This window comes from Andrena cerasifolii, chromosome 8, assembly GCF_050908995.1.
Source record: "Andrena cerasifolii isolate SP2316 chromosome 8, iyAndCera1_principal, whole genome shotgun sequence".
Taxonomy (NCBI): domain Eukaryota; kingdom Metazoa; phylum Arthropoda; class Insecta; order Hymenoptera; family Andrenidae; genus Andrena; species Andrena cerasifolii.
This window is the reverse complement of record NC_135125.1, coordinates 6,233,510-6,251,084: the sequence shown is the minus strand read 5'-3', so window position 1 is coordinate 6,251,084 and position 17,575 is coordinate 6,233,510. Positions and strand designations below refer to the sequence as shown.

Sequence of the window (17,575 nt, the reverse complement as noted above, 5' to 3'; positions counted from 1 at the left end):
GCCTGTCTGTTTGAAATCTATCGCGATTCAGACCGTCTGTCGTTACGCAACCGCGGAGCACGCGCGACGCGTGTTTTGCGCCTGTAGTTCGCGCTGTGGGCTGGCCTTAATGCCTCTCACGTAAAGCCGGGTCCAGACCGGAATGAGTATACGCTGAGCAGGCTGAGCGCGCACGAATATTCTGATGTGGACGGGTGAAACGGTAGCCAGGACCGCATGTTTCTACGTCAGAAAGGGTGAGCGTGAACGCATGTGCTAGTGTCATTCGTGGTGACTCGGCGCATGCGACCCGACTCGCGAATGCCCTTTTCTTCCGCACATCAAAGGGAGTTTGGAGTGCATTGCGTTCAGCGTAGAAGATAGAAGCAGATCTGATACTTTTCTAAAATCCTCGATGTCTCGGATTTTCATGATATTGAAATATATGGTAGTCCACGTGAAATTAGGGAGGGTTAAGTCCTCATTTTTGCAGATTCGAAATTGCTTAAAAAATACAAATCTTCAAAGTTACCTGCTTTCGGTGATTTTTACGAAACTCGCCTACAGAAATTAATTTGAATGACCTAAATTATTGAAGGTATGGACTTGCGTCTTTTTTTTTTAATCATGAAGGATGGATCTATGTGACTGAATTTAATCCATTGCTAATATTGCCATAAACAGTTAATCAAAAATCTAAGAAATACATTTTCAACAATATAATGCAATTACCATATGATAGACTTTAAAGCTCTATTTTACTGAATAATTTGTCTTTCTTTTCTTCGCTACACCCTGCATTGTTCTTAATTCACACAGCCTGATCGACTCGCTGTTGTGTTAAGAAGTCACACGAGACTATTTTTAACGAATTCAGCTTGCAATGATATAAATCAATTTTTCACGAAATTTCCTTCATTATGGTCCGAATTACGTCGTTCTTGGTGTTAGTTTCATCGGCGAAACACAAGGAATCAATTGGCGTCGTTTTCGCAAAGATCTGATGAGAAATGCGGAGCTCTCGGACATTTCTGACTTTTTAATGGTATTCCAACCGTTTCGAGGGTCGAAACCCATAAAATTCGGTGGCACTGTGGGGGTTGTCCTCGCCACGGGGTACCAGTTGGCACCTCTTTGATAGGCGTCGCTGGATAATCACCCTGTATTGGTAAACAGGATGACTCGGAGGGTTGAGCTGTTGTTTATTTAGCTAATCACACCATTCTTACGACTGCGGAGTGTGCATTAAGCTAAGCACAGAAGTTGGCGAAGAAAGACTCAATGGCACTTTCGACCCCTCCGTTCGTGCGCGCTCAGCCTGCTCAGCGTATACGCATTCAGCTCTGGACCCGGCTTAATGCCCGCCGTAGCGTATAAACAAATAACAAATTGTAGTCGCCGGGCAACAAAGTAAACCGAGCCAGGAGCGTTGGACACGTTTCATGGGTCGCTGTGCCTGAACGTCAAGTGTACTTAATTGTGCGGTCTCCATTCAGCCGTGGCAAGAACGCGGATAGTAGAAAGTAAGACGCCGTGCCAGCCGAACTGGAATTTCGGTCGGGCGCAGTCATTTCTAAATCCCCCATTTTATTAGCGTCCAACTATCGCAGATCCTCGAGATCTCGCGCTTTTTCCTCGAAGAGAAAACGATCGCAAAGTTCTCAGCTGCTAGTTGAGCGTGTACGTTTTCCACGCAAGGAAATGTTTCTCCGAAATGGTACTTTATAATCGTTTCGGAACTCAAACTCCAAGAAATCATCCCCCGAAGTCGTCCCTAATTTCTTGCAATTTCGTCACTCTAATCGCCAACCCAAAGGGCATACCGATCGTTCAGGATCGCGGCACGGACACGCGCAAACAGCGGCGCATAATTCAAAGCGCGTCGCGGCCCGGGCAGCAATTTTTCTCGCGCGCAGACCAGCAACATTATTCTCGAAACGCGAGAGGTTCATTTGCCGCGCGCATCTTTCTGCGGCCGGCGCGGCCATATTTCTCAACATCCCTCGACTCGCGTGCACGCGAAAATTTGCATCTTACAAATCCCCCTGTACCCCTTACTGTTCCGTGCCTCTCCCCTGCCCCGTCCCTCGCGGAGGAGGGCTCGATTTAACGGGGATTTCTGCCCCGATCTCTCTCCTCCTCCCCTGCCCCCCTTACCGGGACGACCGCGTTACCCACGGCGCAGACTCTTCTTGTTTCACGCTGCGCTTGATTAAGCGGTATAAGAGAGTCCCGCTGACGAACCTTTACCGTTACGCAGGCTCTTTTATTGCGAGGGCAGGTTAATGAACCGCTTCCACCACGCAAAAATCTACATTTAACAAATTTTTCGCCGCCGAGCCGCGCGATGGGATAAACGAGCGGACGGGGATAATTTAAGGCAGCCCCCTCGCGATGTTTCTCCGGCCTTAACGGCCGGTCGTTCCCGAATCTCCACGATCGTTCCGCCGCCTCTTGTCTCTTACATTATTCGAGTTCCGTGCGTTTCATGCGCGACTCGGCCGCTCGGGCCACGGTTACGAGCGTTCCTGCGATTCGGTGATTCGTATCCCTTGGGCTAATTCGTGGCGTCTCCTTCGACAAATTTGGGGGTGGAGGAGTACATGCTTGTACGGGCAGTGGAATTCTGAGGCGTTGCTCGCACTTGGAGGGGCGAGTCTGTGACCCGAACGACATCCACCCCTCGTTGTACACCGTGAATAATTTCTATGGTTCATCTAATCCAGTCGCCTGACCTAGAATCGCGGCGATCCACGGCGCGCTGGACAGCTCGGTTTCGTTTTACGAGGCGAGAACTATTCGCGGACATAGTAATAAGGCGTTATTCCGTCGGAAGCACCGCGTTTACGAGCGGCCGCTCGAATAGCAGGCTCGTAACGAGGCGATCTCCGGCCTCCGCTGTCTTCGTTGCGCTCGAAAATGACACGTTTCCGGGGGAAATAACGCCGCTGCACGCTGGCGCCCTCGAACGCCCCCGAAATCGGGGACAAAGTAACCACCGGGAGGATTTTATTCGATCCATCGCCGCCGCGGTGGTGGCCGCCACCTTGCCGCGTTCGCTCGCGGTTTTTACTGTCGCTCGTATACGACGCACTAAATTATCCCGGTGCAATAAAACCGTGTACGCGGCGCTGGACAAATAAACGCGGAATTACGGCGAAACCTGCCTCTACCCCCTCTGGCTGTCCGCGCTCGTGAAAGCCGTCGAAAATGGCCGATAAAAAGGTGATTCTGTTACGTGGACGTTTCCTAGCCGCGGATATTTATTCGAATCGTTGCCGCGGCGAGATTTACTATTTGGAAAGAGTTATCAGTCGTAAAAGGAGGGAAACGATAGGAATCGAAGTGGAAAGAGCGGGAAGAGGTTGGGGCGATTGTTAGAATTATTGCGCACAGGCGATTGAATAATGGCCCCTTGGATCGTGATTAATGGGTGACTCTCGTGGTTTTTTCTTGCAGCCAGAGACGGTCCCTCAAGCGAGGATCGACATGACCCGCGTCCTGGAGGTGGCCGCTGCCGAGGACATCACCGGACACCCTTACAGCCTGGCGATCACCTCCCCCGAGGGTGTGACGTTCGTGAAGGGCACGTGCCGCGAGGAGACCAGATGGTGGGCTGATGTGCTTCAAGTCTACTCGAGGAACAAGGTTGGTCTCGCGTCTGCTAGTGCTGTTCGCGTATTTACACCGTTATCTAGTCATCGGAGATGAATAATTTGGCCAGCGCGAGTGCTGCTTCGGTCCTAGACCTCGCGACGCAAGTAGTAACCGTCAATGATAAAAGAGGCGCCCGGTGTCTGATCTTATTCGCTGCGTAGGAAATGGTTTCGAGGGATCCATTAATCTTCCTTTGACTATGGAAGATGGAATCCTCCGCTCCGAGTGTGCCTGTACGGCGGAGTAAAGGAAAGAAAAAGGTGTCCTCGTATCGTGTGATAGAGATCGATGAGCTTCTCCATACTCCGCTGCTCAATCTCTGGGTAGAATTTCATTTCTGTCGAATTACAAATAAGCCACGGTGTCCATGCAACGAATTACACGTCTGATGCCCGGGGGCCTGAAAAAGGAGCCACGTTTTATTGGCGTGGCTGCTGTCATTCGTTGATTACGGTGCGCTCGCATAATCATTACTACATCCTTCAGCGTCATGCTTGTTACGCGTGCAGTAATACCAGTCGCGGCCAGACGCGACTTGTCTCACCGGCGGAAATAGCTCTAATAGGGCGCGGTCTCAAACGTCTCCGGGCACCGATTCGGGAAAAACGATACGCGGCCCGTAATTATCCGCGCAACCACGTTTTCCGCGTGTCCACCCTGTCCGAACGGTCTCGTTTTTCGCCCCTCCTCGAAACGGGAAGCTGCGCGTAACCCGCTGGGATCATGGCGGAGCGATCCTTATCTCGGGCGCAGAAATCGTTCGATCGATGTATCGCATTCCCATCGGAACTTCCCGCTTGGAGCAAGTGGATTCGGGCTCGGCGATCAGACGTTCCGCTCGGGATGCCGGGCTAATCGTTGACTTTGTTTTAATCGGTGCTCCGACGAGCTTCGCCTTTAATGGAGAATCCTATAAACAGGAAATTGAACTGCCGTGGAAAGGGGCTGCGGTTATACTTTAGTCGAGACCCCAGCCCTAATAAACATTCTACGCGATGCTTTGTAAATGTCCAGGTCGCAGTTAACGCGACAGAATCGGGGATCCGGCGCGAGGAGTTAATTCCCCGATGCCGTCGGGGAGGACGATGAAGCGAGAGAGGAGAAACGTGCTCGGCAAAAGTGCGATAATGCTCGATCATTAGTGCGAGCTGTCGCTGCGTCGCGCTCGTTACCGCTCGAAATAATGCCAGTTGTACGCTAGTTGCCGCGGCGAAACTGCTTTTCTGCGATTCACCGGTCGTTCAGCGCGCCTCAAAGGGCTCCTTCTCCACCCGAGTTCTTCGCTCGTTTCTTTTCGCCACTGGCTGGAATGGCGGTGGCGATTATGCAGCCGACGGGCAGAAGGGGAGCGATGACGGACCCGACGCTCGAGCCCAGGGGATGGGTCGTCGATGTTTGTTAATTCTCCAGGCCGATTCAATTCGATCTCGGAGCGATTCACTCCACCTGACAGCCATTCACCATCCGCGGGATTAGCTTTGTACAGAGGCGTTCGCTATTCAATTAATTTTAATTGAACGAGGACCACGGGCCTATCCGTCCCCTCGGCTCTAAACGTTCCCGATCGTATCGATCTTCCTGCACCCAGGTGCCATTGAATCGCGCGGGAAATTTTGTGGATCCAGGCTGATCCAGAGGTAAGGTGAATGTCCCAATTTCTGCTCAAGTCCCCCTTTTCTGCTCATTTCGTATTTTTCTTATTCCTATAAGCGTTACGTTTGTACTGAAGTTGTAACAAAATAGTTCTAAATTATTTGAACATTTATGCGAGTGTTGCACAAGCTTGGGACTAATCAAAGCGCAGCATAAGCAACGAAAAACTTTTAAAATGAGAGACTCATGATTTCTCGACCGTGTTTTAGCTGGTTGTGGTAAGGAACAGGGTCACTATTGGTATTCGATAATTGAGCAGAAAATAGTTTTTGCAGTAAAATTTTCTTATTTTACTTAATCACAAAAACCGATACCGTATTGTGCTCTGGGTGTAGATTTTTGTACTATTTTTAATTTTTTTAAGTAGGAAAGGGGTGATTAGGTTTAGGGTCAAGTGAATCACCGTCGTGTCCGCATTTCTACTTACCAAAATTTTAGTAAGCTAACCCCACAATTTAATATATGCTGCAACCTCTATTTCTATTCTCCAGTATTTTATTTTTTGTCTATCATTATTTTATGCTTCACTGTTGTGTTATAAAACATCTCCATAAAAGGTGTAACTTATTTTCACCTGAAAAGGCAACATATTGTGTGAGCAGAAATTGGTACAAATATTGAGTAGAAATACGTACATCGCTATTTTTCGTGAGCAAAAATACGAACATTTTGAGCATTATATTTATTTACAAATCACTAGTAGTTAAACGTCTTGAAATATCTTTCTGAAATAGTTTTCGACTGGTTGATTTACTATTAAAGAATTAATCGATCACTCTGCAAATTTTGATCGCAACCAAATTTTGTACACCTTCCTTCTGACGAGTGGCCTCTTAAACGAGCAGAAATTGGGACATTCACCTTAGGGCTATTTTGAAAGGCGAGCCCCAGCGAATTAAAGCCGGCGTTGAAACGATAAAAGAGCCCCGTCGACTTTATCTTCCGTGTGATCTACGCGCTCGCCGAGGTGTTCGCTCGGAGTTCGCAGCGATCGATCGAGAATCGTGTACCCTGTCGTCGAGGGACTGTCATTTGCCACATTAGTTGAAGCGTTCGACAGGGACGTGGATCGGGTTGCTCAAGCGATGATCGATCGCTGGAATAGGGGCGCTCCTCTTCTTCCACGCGTGGGAGATAAAAGTCCCGAGTTCGACGATCGTCCACCTTTTTCTCACCGAATTCCTCCGCGCCGATTACAATGGGCAGCTTGATCTCTCGTAATCAAATCTACCACGTGGAATCTCCGCAGATTCGATTTCGCGTCCCGGGATAATCCACCGTTCTTGCGACCCTTCCAGAGCCGACAGACGCGCAGCGTAACGAACGTGCTCGTTAACGACGTCGCTACCTGCAACACCGTGCAATGTTTCATCACTTTGAAAGGGGAATTTTTCATCGATCCGATCGGTCGTCCTCGCGCGGACCGTTTAGGATCCCGTAGTCGTTCCACGCGCATTGTTCGCGAAGGCTTGCCGTCCGCGTCGTATCGATTCCGTTACGCAAGGAATGATCGATCGGCAAATGGAAACACCTCGTCGTCGTCGTCGCCCGGTGGACCTGCCGGTGTAAACGTACGGTTACGTTACGAGGCCAAGGCGACGCATACGTACGCCAACACGTACGGGAACGGTGAACGCGCAGGAAACAGGGCTCCCGTTTTATTTTTCGCTCGGGCCGTGTCGCGCGTTACGGCCTGCCCGTAAAAGACACGCGGCACCGGCCAGTGCCAAGCGAAATGACTGGCGATCCTTGTGTTATTCCAAAGCGAATAGAGTGTTCTCCAGTGGCTGAACACCTGTTCGATCGCGCTCGGACGCGAGCTGCTCGCTAATTGCGAAGCCATTCGAGGAGCGGAGCTACGGAGAGAGGCCGTGACACGGCGATCGTGATTCAGAGCCGTGCGTCGCGGAAAGTCCGCCCTTTAATTGGGGGAAAGCCTTTGCGTCGAGCGATCGCGACGTCGCAGGCCTGGCAAGTCGGGACCACCGTTTTCTAGAGCGTGCAGCCTGTCAAAGCAGCATTTCTCGACTAGGAGATCAAGTATTACGGGGATCTAGCTCGCCATGGTCGATTGAATCGTTCATGTTCGCGTCCATTCGGCGTCGTATGCTACGCGCTCCCCGCTCTTATGAATTATGCACGCCGGGAAGAGCGGCCCCGCGGAATATTATCAGCGTTACTCTTATCTGCCGTTATTGCGGCCGCCTACCGCGACCTGGTCGCGAGCTATACGTGCCCTCGTACCTTCGCCCACGTACAAATTCTACGGCATTCCGTTACGTCGATGCAAACCTTGTGAGAAAGCAATGACCAAAACGATTCTTTAATCCGCGCAGCCTCCCGGCCGCGGTACTGTGCTATCGCGCGCTGCTCGCTTTGTCCGTCATTGATCTAGTTGTTATAGCGTTAACGTGCTATAGAATTCAGATGGACATGGGAAGCTGAGAGAGAGTAAACGTTTGTGTTGTTCCAGGGTCGACATAAACGGAATGCCACGTTCCCTGGCGGGCAGACGACCATTCTCCAGGTCACGCCAACTATCAGAAGTAAGTGACTGAGCTGTTAACATCTGCTTCTACTCCTCCGGTTCACAGAAACGATGGCTCGTTAAGTGGTAATCAAAGACTTCACTGGGGAAATGATTTGTGTGACCACACTGAACCGACGGACAGCTTTCTTGTTGGGGTTACTCCTGGAAATGCTACTAGTGGCTGGAAAGTCGACGATAGGGGAATTAGACACGACTGTAAACGGAAGCACGTGTTGCTTGTTGGGTCAGGTAGTTGAAGGGAAGAACGAGGGTGAGGGGAACTAAGGGCTTAGGGTCGTACGAACCGATCAAGTGTGATGAGATTGTTTGGGGGTAAGAGGGTTCGGAAGGGTGTTTAACGACCCGTGGTCGTATCGCGGCTGAGTAGGAAATGGGGGAAATGCGGGGCGCCAGGTGAATCACGTAACACTTATCCCAGGTCCTTGAAATCGAAATCCTCGCTCGCAATCTGCTTCGCCAGCCATCTAACCCAACTTCCCACCAACTCCTCAGCCCCAGAATTCTTAGCTACGCGTCGACCAACGTGAAAACTCGTTCACTCGCAGGCAATACACCAAATCCTCCAAGGCCCCGGTTCAACAGCTGTCGCTCGGAGCCGCGCGGCAGCGCCTGGATCCCGGAAACCAGTGTGTCGACGGATCTCTGCCCTTCGGTGTTCTCGTCGTCGCCGTCCCTGGTGACCAGCAACGTGACGACAACCTCCAGCGCGACGTCGATGAGCAACGGGAGCGCAGAGGCCAGCAACGTGTCCCCTTTGAGGACCAGCACCCCTCTGGAGAACGGTGGCTCCAGTTATTTGCCCCCCGTTCCATCCACGTCCTCGATGAACGGCGGCGTGGTGAGCACCGTGTACTCCATCACGTCGACCACGATGTCCACGACGTCCTCGTTGACGGAGAAGCCACCGGTGGTCCCCAGCGAGGGTAGAAGCAGCTACAGGGACCAGCCGGCCAGCAGCGCGTCACCCCCGACTAGGGACAAGCTGAGGGCCGAGGACAAGGCCAGGCGCAGGATGAATCAGCATGGAGAACGGGCGAGTATTGGCACTGGGACAGCTTGCACCACCGAGAAACTAGGTAGGCTTCTCAGAAACACTGTACAAGTAGGAATCATCTTTGACCTTTCAATCGTTAGCAAGGCCCTTTTGGTGGTGAATTTAATGTGTCGTAGGGGCGAGAAATTTGACGATGGGTCCAGCTAGCATTGTGGTTTTCTTTGGGGTAACTGGTCTTCGTGATTTTCGGGAATCGGATATGGTAGGAGTAGTTATCCGTTCGTGATCGTAGTTGGGAAATATGTGACTCGAGTTACTTCATGGCGAAGTATCCTAAGGGGAGATTGTATTGTCCGGACATTGTGCTCGCAGAGAAATTCGTTGCAACGTGCGCTGGTAACACGATTCAGTTTTACGCCAACAATGGTGTCTCATTGAATTGGAGAGGAAACTGGGTCGTCTGTCAGCGGCGACTATTCCTCTCGGCGGCGATGATTTGCGCTCCGCGTTAAATCGTACCTGACCCATTTTTCCCCCGACAATTGACGGTATAAACAAAACAGTTAGTGTGTCGACGCAACCGAGAGCGAACGATCCGTGTGAAAATCCAGTTGGCGAATCCCCCGCCGCAGCGTTTTCAAGTACCAACAATTTCGTCACCTCTTCCGCCGTTTTATGAGAGAAATCTCTTTAGTAGATTAATCTCGAGAAGCCGAGGCAGCGGTGGCATTGTCGAAACTGTCAGCTGATTACTCGTCGCAGCCTTTGTCGCACTTGAATTTACAAATTCGTACGACACACCCGCGACAGATTGTCCCTTCGGGAACGATCAGACATCTGGGGGCGATTAAGAGTGACATAATTTAATCAGCGGGGAAAATATGCATGCCGCGGACGACGGGTCGGTAGTCTGTAAGCTGTGTGTGTTTGTCATTACCACTGCGAGAATCGTTGCGGCTGAAATTAATCAGCGTCCCGTGCGAGAGTCCATCCTTCCACTCCGATAGGGGATTCCAATTAAATCCGAGGGGTTTTCTACGTGGCGTTCCCACCACTGGTATCGCGTACGTGCTTTCCAATCGGCGATAAGTCAGCTTGTCGTTTCCAGTGAGCTACGAGCCTTTAATCGCGATATGATTCGCCTTCGCGCTCACGAACGTTTCCTCCGACCAGTGGATAGGCTCGAGCAAGCCTGCAATTGCAATTGCAATGGAATTTCACATTTTTCGGTGAAGGATTACGCGATACCCCGAAGTCTGCAAATCCCCGTGGTTGAACGCTCGCTCGATTGGCAGATTTCTTCTTTCATTCGCATTGGGTTTACCTTTTTGGAGTAACAAGCTTGGATAGAGGTCTCGTCGAACCAAGGGTTTAGTTCTCCAGTCCCCAGCCACCTGTCCTCTATTCAGAATATTAGGAAGGAGGCTGAGGGAGGCCTGAAGAAAGCTCCGAGTTGGAACGTTAGCTAGCGCACTCGGTTGTTCGCTCTCGGTTCTCCCAGCATTAGGAATCAGTTGCAGAGAACGAGAATCTCCGAGGGAACGGGCGGTTATTTACGAAGCAGCCGGCGTATCTTTCGGCAATCAGCATCCGCAGTAAATCGCGGGATCACCCGTAGGACTTGGCGTCGCGTTCTCGGTCGTTCGTTCGACGCCAATCTAAATGAAATCTACGGATCAGCCGCGGAGAGCAGAGATCACGCCGTGCACCCAGCCTGCCGGCAGATTTTCTCGGAGATTGTACGCACGCAATTACGCAACGACCCAAGGAAAGGGAGGTGTAATCGCGCGAGGCGGAATTCTACGCGGTCGGGACGAACGATCGTCGTTGAAGACACAGCTGGAGCAACGCTATTGACGTCTATACTCCTGAACTATTCGTTCGTTTACTCTAAACGGGACTAGTGCTTCGACACAATCAAGCGTGTAACCAATTTTTCGAAGCTCGAGGTGATCTAGCTGGCTCCCAAGCTGCGCTGACTCCTCTCGGAGCGTTTGCAGTAGATGCAAAGCATTGGATGACAGTGGACATTAGAGGCGTTCCTCGGTGAAAAACTACCAAGATTGCCGTGGACACGGAAGATGTTGCCGTGTAACGACCACATGCATTATAATTACGGAAGTCGCCAGGGAATCATCATGACATGGACCAAAGTGCGGCGCGAAGGCCTTGCTCAGCCTCTGCACGGTGTTGGCACGCTGGTTGTTATCAAACATTCGTCTCGGTGCGTCGCTAGCTTAACCAATTAACTTCTTTTCCATTCGAGTGGAACCCCCGGCCTAACGCGGCGGTGCCTGCACGCCCTGACGACCACTCCGTTAATTGACTGCCGACTAATTAATAACCGGGGCCTCCCTCGTCGGCGGGCAACCGAGGAGGAGGCCTTATCTCGCTCGTTTATCCGCGTTTTTATCGATCCCTCATCGAAATCTAACCGCCTCGCCATTACTATGTTAATAACAGTTTCCCCGTGTCCCGCCTCGCGAACTTCGTTCCGTGAAAAAACGATACCGCTCCAGACACTAGGGAACAATAGGGATTGACTCTCAGCGATCCATCATTCAACGTCAGCGAAGCTGTAGGCGGAGGGTTGGCGCTGGGAGTATTGATCTTGGCTAGGAGGAATCCTAAAAGAAATGTGGCGCGTAGTCTGGCTTAGGCTCCAAAGAGGAACGCTCCGCTTTTCTAGCGTTGCCAAACGAGGTTACTGAAAAGCCAAGCGCTCGATGTGTTCTTCCAGACGACGACGCCTGTCGAAGGATCCTGCTGGAGCACGAGAGGGAGAGGGAGGGAAAGCTTCGAGATATCGCGGCCTCTTTGACCCAGCCTCGCGTTCGAAGGATCAAACCCAGGACCTCCGAGCCAACCAGGGACGTGGTGGACGCTGCGAACGCTGCGTATCAGGACAAGCTCGTGAGTATTCGATATCTCTTGCCGCGTCAATAGCCATTTCGCTAATGCTTCTTTGGGTGACTTTGCTACAGATCAGAGGAGACCCTGACGGATGCGGCCTGGACATTTCTGGCATCAGATACTCCCCCACCTCGGAGCTGAGGGTCGACTTGCCCGCGGAGGACTTGCTGAACATCAAGAAGGGCTGGTTGATGAAGCAGGGACTCAACAAGGTTCGTGCTGATTCATTCTCCTCGCTTCTAAACGCGCGCCCCGTCCACTGCGCAATAATCGGCCCTACGTTCGACAAACTCACCCGAAACGAAACGCTGTCTCTTGAGCGTAAATAAATCTGCCCCCGCGCCGTACGAACGACAAATTAAAGCAGCTTCCTATCGTGCTCGCTCGCCGCTAAGCACCGGCGTGCACGTGTAACGAGTGGTACGTTTGTTCAGGAATGGAACAAGCACTGGTTCGTGCTAAGAGGCTGCGGCCTCATGTACTACAGAGATCCCTGCGCGGAAGATAAGGGTATCATGGACGGCGTCATAGATCTGAATACCGTTACCGCCGTCACGCCCCTTCAAGTCGCCAGGAATTATGGATTCCAGACCGTGGTGAGTGTGATTTACGGCAATTAACGTTCCGCGCGTGCGGAAATCCCGGTTTGGACGAGGGGCGGAATTTTCGCGGCAGCTTTCCTCGGAGAAGAGAGTAGAAGGGGGACGACACGGTTCACGGTGTCCACCGGCCTCGCGATGGGCGCGATTAACCCGTGGGGAATCGTGTCGGTGCGGCTCGCGAAAGGATAGAGTGGCCGGAGCAGTGTGCAACTGTCAGCGGGAACCGTAGTTAGCGGGGTAACCGTGAATCTCCTCGATTGGATTGCCGGAATTAACTTCCGTGTGCCTAGGCTTAGGCGTGGCTGGAAAGAGGAGCCGTCGGGTAACTCAATTTCACGGTAGAAGAGATCGCGGGCTCATCGCTCTATTCGTGTCACCGATCTCGCTCCGCGGATGTCCCGCTGATCGTCCTACATAGACAATGACCAATTCCATTTTATTACACTCTACGCGGATCGACGCGTCGCGACGGCTCTGGATGGTTCTGAATGGTTGTATCTGTTCTAGGCCTGGGACGAGCGGGGATCCACCGTGTTGTCAGCGGTGACGGCTGGCATTCGGGCCAGCTGGATGTCGGCCATTCGAAGGGCCGCCAATCTGCCCGATCCCGACAGCAACGCGGACTCCTTGACGATCTGCCAGGACGGCCAGCAGGACAACACTCCGCAGTCGCCGACAGCGTAAGTCGAACGACACTGCGCGCTGTGGGTGGAGGGAATGTGGCGTGTACTCGGTGAACGCTTAAGTGCGGTATAAAGTGACACAGATCACACGAGGAACACTTACACGTCAGACGTGAAACCTGCTCTCACACCGCGTACACCGTCGTATCGTAGTAGTTATTGTTATCGCTTGAACGTAGGCAGTCGTAGTCCTGCATGCGCCGTATCTGCATCACCCCATTCGATCTACAATCCAATTTCAACTAGCTCTTATGGCACTCGTTTATCGCAAGAGCAGCGGTATCTATCATCGCGGAACGACCGTCTTACGATCGCAACGTTATGCCCGCAGCTTGGCATCGCCTTCTGTTTCTAGATCCATCACGGATCGCGAGAGGGACTCCGTGGTTCCATCTACCTCTGTGACCCCGCGATCGGTCCTGTTCTCGTCGGACGAGGAGTACAGAACGGCGTCAGAGGGTGGCAGAAGGGAGTCGGGCGACTGGTCCGAAGTGCCCGTATCGCCGCCTTTGGTGAGAAATGGCGACTGGTCCGGTGCACTGAAGGGCTCCAGCTGGTCGGATTCGGCGAACCACGAGTGGTCGGAGCTACCTCCGTCGCCGCCGCTCACCAGGACCGCTCTATCTCGGGTGAAGGCACGGTCGAGGTCGAGCTCCAGGTCCAGGGTGTACAAGAGGAGTCGCAGCTCTCCTCCCAGCTCGAGGAGGAGCACTCTGGACAGCGTGAGGTCGGAGGATCTCATGATGGCCTGCTGCGAGCTCGGCGAGGACGAGGAGCAGCCGAATGGTCACATGCAGAGCAACGAGAGCCCGTTGATCGTCGAATTGCTGGAGAACCAGGTGTCCCTGTTGCGGGATCAGCTAGACCAGAACAATCAGTCCCACCCAAGCACGCTACTAGTCATTATCGAGCGTCAGGAGAACGAGATCGAGAGCCTCAAGTCCCAGCTGAACGCGGCGCGGGCGGACGTAGCGAACGTCGAGAAGGAGCTGTCCAGGCTGAGGCAGCAGAAGGTAGAGGCCTCCATCAGGGAGAAGCAGGTCGACGAGCTGCTGAACACGATACAGAGGACGGAGCAGCAAAGGGACAAGGACCTGGAGGACCTGGAGAAGATGAAGAAGATGTATACCAGGGACAAGGAGATGCTAGAGTGCAAGCTGCTGGAGACCGAGGCCATCCTCAGGGAGACCAGCGAACGGTGCGAGATGCTCACGAAGGAGTTGGCCTCGAGTCATAGAACCGTTGAACACCTGCAGACGGAGATAGCTTCCCTGAGCGACAGGCTGTCGCAAGGTGCGTTGAATAAAATAAAGAAGAATATTGCGATTGGTAAACGAGAGTCATGGGTTTGGTTATGATTGTTCCAGGAATCGAAGAAAACGAGCGTTTGTACAGCAAGGTTCGAGAGCTGGAAGAAAAGGGTGGATTGTCCTCGTCGAGGGAGCGAGGGAGAAGCTTCGACTCGCTCAGCGATTTGACGAACATCGAGCTCGACCTGGACTTGAATTCTCTCGACAAGGAAAGGTAATGTTCTGTAATGTCTCTGATGTCTATCATATTTTTTCACACGTCCAAAGGCAGCAGAGTTATCCCACGATTTTGCGCGCAGATCGGACTGATATTTTTCTGTATTTTTTGTTCGCAGAATCGTGGAAGAGTACGATGAGCTTCGAAGCCGATTCGAGAAGGCTATTCTGGAGATTCGAGCGATGCGTAAGGAGCTCCGCGAGGCTCACGCGATGCAGGACGCGCTGGAGCTGGAGATGTTCGCGCACAAGCAGGACGCGGCCAGCGTGAGCGAGACGAACCAGGCCCAGGCTCAGTTGATGGCAGCGAGGATTCAGGATCTGACGAATAAACTGGCCGCCAGCGAGAAGCAGGTGAGGACGCTGAAGCAGAAGCTGACGAAAGCTGAGACCAGGGACAAGAGAAGGTCGCTGTCGTTGAAGGGGCGGGAATCCTTCCAGATCTCTCAGGAGATGGAGGACAAACTGCTGGACCTGGAGAATAAGATCTGCGCGATAGAGCGCGGCAAGAGTATCGCCGCGACGGTGTCGACGGGGAGCAGCTCGAAGGAGTCGAGTCCCAATCCAAAGAAGGAGAAAAGGAGGGAGAGCAAGAACTTGGACCGCACCAGGCTACGAAGAAAGTCGCTGGACAGCGCGACAAGCTCCGAACCGATGAAGGTCCTGATCAGATTGAGCACGCTGGAAACTAAGGTGGCGAACGTGACGGAGAACATGGCGAGCGACGCGGAGAAGGACTCGAGCGAGTGCAGCGAGGTGAGCGCCTCCTCCACCAGCGAGGTGTCGCTGGAGATTATCGCGAGGCTGAGGAAACTGGAGAGGGTGGTGTCGAAGTCGAAGAGACGGCTGGAGAAGTGTCTGGGCTCAACGCAGGCGGAGGACAAGGCGGAGAAGTGTTTGCGCGAGGTGAACGACATACTGGACTCCTGTTTAGAGTGTAAGAGGAGCCAGGCAGGCGCCCAAGTGACCGAGTCAGTAGGCGTAGTGGTATCTAGGCTAGAAGCTATACTTAAGGATAAGCTGAGCGAGCTAGCGGCGAGGCGGCAGACGCTCGCGCAGAACGGTCAGCTGGACGACAGGGAGAAGATGAGGCTGATCGCGGAGAGGGTGGCGTTCGAGTTCGTCGTTCTCAGGCAGATCAAGTGCGCGATCGGCCGGACGTTCGAGAGGAGCGCCGTTCTCGGTGAATTGGTCGAAACTAGTCAGCTTGCCTCAAGCTTAACGCGTAAGATTCACGGAACCAAGCCCAAAACGTACCAAAACACCAGTTACATTCAGTATCTTACTAAAGTGTTAGCGAATAAGTTAGTGCTGGTAGGCGGCGTGACCACGACGGACACGTCCAAGGAAGTTGCCGCCGCTCGCGGCGAGACCCTCAGCTTTCTGCTGCAGAAGCAGCGGGAGGTGAACGAGATCGTGAGGAGGTACAAGGAGACGAAACTGAGGCAGCTCGCCGAGGCTCTGGCCGCGGAGACGCTGAGCATGTCCGAGCAGGAGGATCTCGGCAAGCAGCTGAGCAACTCCAGCAAGAAGCTGCTGGAGGATCGTCGAATCCGCGAAGCGTGGGCGTTGGCCCAGGAAACGGTCAGCAAGGAGCTGGTGCAGGCTGAAGTCTCCCACGTGATCATGCGGTGCGGCCAGATGTACGAGCAGAACGTGACGAGCATCACCGACGCCTGCCTCAGTTTCGAGAGCGCGGAAAACGTTACGTTGGAGTCCTGGATTGACTCCGCACAGGCGAGGCTGCGGCAGGAGATGGAGCTCTCGACTCGCGAGCTCTCCGAGGCGTACGAGGAGTGTCTTCGCCTGATGAAGAAGAACAAGACGACGGTGGAGTCCAAGTACGAGTCCAGGCAGCTGTTGACGGACTACGCGGACGTGATCGCTCACAAAGCTTTAATAGACGCCCGGCTCGGCCTTCTTCAGGAGAACACGAGGCAGCTGACCACTATTCCCGGGGAGACTTTCGTATCTAGTCTAATTCGAAACGACGACGTCCTTTCGTGCCTGTTGGGGGAGGACTGTGAGTTTCAAAGCAGCCCGATCCTCGACGCGGAGTACAGTTACCTTTACCAGCAGTTCAGCAAGGAGTGCGAGGAGAGGATAGCCGGGAAGCGGGGCTCCAAGGAGCAGCTGAAGAGCGTGAGTCAGAGTTTATTCTACCTGGAGGAGGACTTGATGGGGCTGAGCAAGCGTATTCGGGATAAATCATGCGAGAAGCTCGAGACCGTCTCCTGGTCGAAGTCGTCGGCGGCCATTAGCGACTGGTCGACCGTCTGCGAGAAGTGCTCTCAACTGCGCGAGCAGATCAGGAAGATGAGCGATTACATGAACAACTTGTCCTGTAAGCAGTGCGAGCAGCTGCAGGACACTATCCAAAGGATAACCGCCGAGCACAGCGAAGAGCTGGAGACGCTGAAACTCAATCAGGATCGGGATCTGATGGACATCAAGGGCGAGCTGGACAATCAGAGGCTGTCGTTGACGTCCCAGTACGAACACGAAGCGGCGAGCCTCCGCGAGAAGGCCAGGAAACTGGAGCACAGATTAAACGCGATGGATTCCGAGCACTCTGCTCACGTGAACGAGCTAAGGGCCGCTTATCAGAGGTCGATGAGCGCGGAATTGGACACGGACGCGGAGACGCGGAAGAGGTACAAGGAGGAGATCAAACAGCTGCGCGCGCTCTGCGAGAAGGGACTGCTCGCGATGGAGAACTCTCACAGACGTATCATCTCCGAGATGGAGGAGAAGCATCGACAAGAACTGGAGAACCTAAGGGTGGAGAAGGAGCAGGCGCTCTCGGAGGAGACTCAGGCCACCCTGGCTGCGTTGGACGCCATGAGGAAGGCGCATGAGCACGAGGTGCAGAAGGAGATAGCTAAATTCAAGCAGGAGTTCATCAAGCAGATGCAGGCGCGCGAGGACATTGGCGTGCTTCACAAGGAACACGAGTAAGTGACCATGCGATCGATATTTAATCATACAACTCGAATCAGGCGTAATCGAACTTGTGT

At 52.9% G+C, this 17,575-nt stretch overlaps 1 protein-coding gene across 9 annotated transcripts in view; it reads left to right on the top strand.

Annotated features, from left to right (window-relative positions):
- Osp (myosin phosphatase Rho interacting protein outspread) overlaps window positions 1-17,575 on the top strand; it is a 146,681-nt gene that overhangs the window by 123,666 nt on the left and 5,440 nt on the right. For 8 of the 9 annotated variants that reach the window (XM_076817896.1, XM_076817897.1, XM_076817895.1 and 5 more), the window contains 10 exons: window positions 3,439-3,627; window positions 7,763-7,835; window positions 8,386-8,916; window positions 11,575-11,747; window positions 11,819-11,959; window positions 12,182-12,343; window positions 12,857-13,029; window positions 13,388-14,325; window positions 14,400-14,556; window positions 14,678-17,512. In XM_076817896.1, the coding sequence (XP_076674011.1) occupies window positions 3,439-3,627; window positions 7,763-7,835; window positions 8,386-8,916; window positions 11,575-11,747; window positions 11,819-11,959; window positions 12,182-12,343; window positions 12,857-13,029; window positions 13,388-14,325; window positions 14,400-14,556; window positions 14,678-17,512 (5,372 nt within the window). The remainder of the gene's footprint in view (window positions 1-3,438; window positions 3,628-7,762; window positions 7,836-8,385; window positions 8,917-11,574; window positions 11,748-11,818; window positions 11,960-12,181; window positions 12,344-12,856; window positions 13,030-13,387; window positions 14,326-14,399; window positions 14,557-14,677; window positions 17,513-17,575) is intronic. The other variant, XM_076817900.1, reaches the window with a different exon arrangement.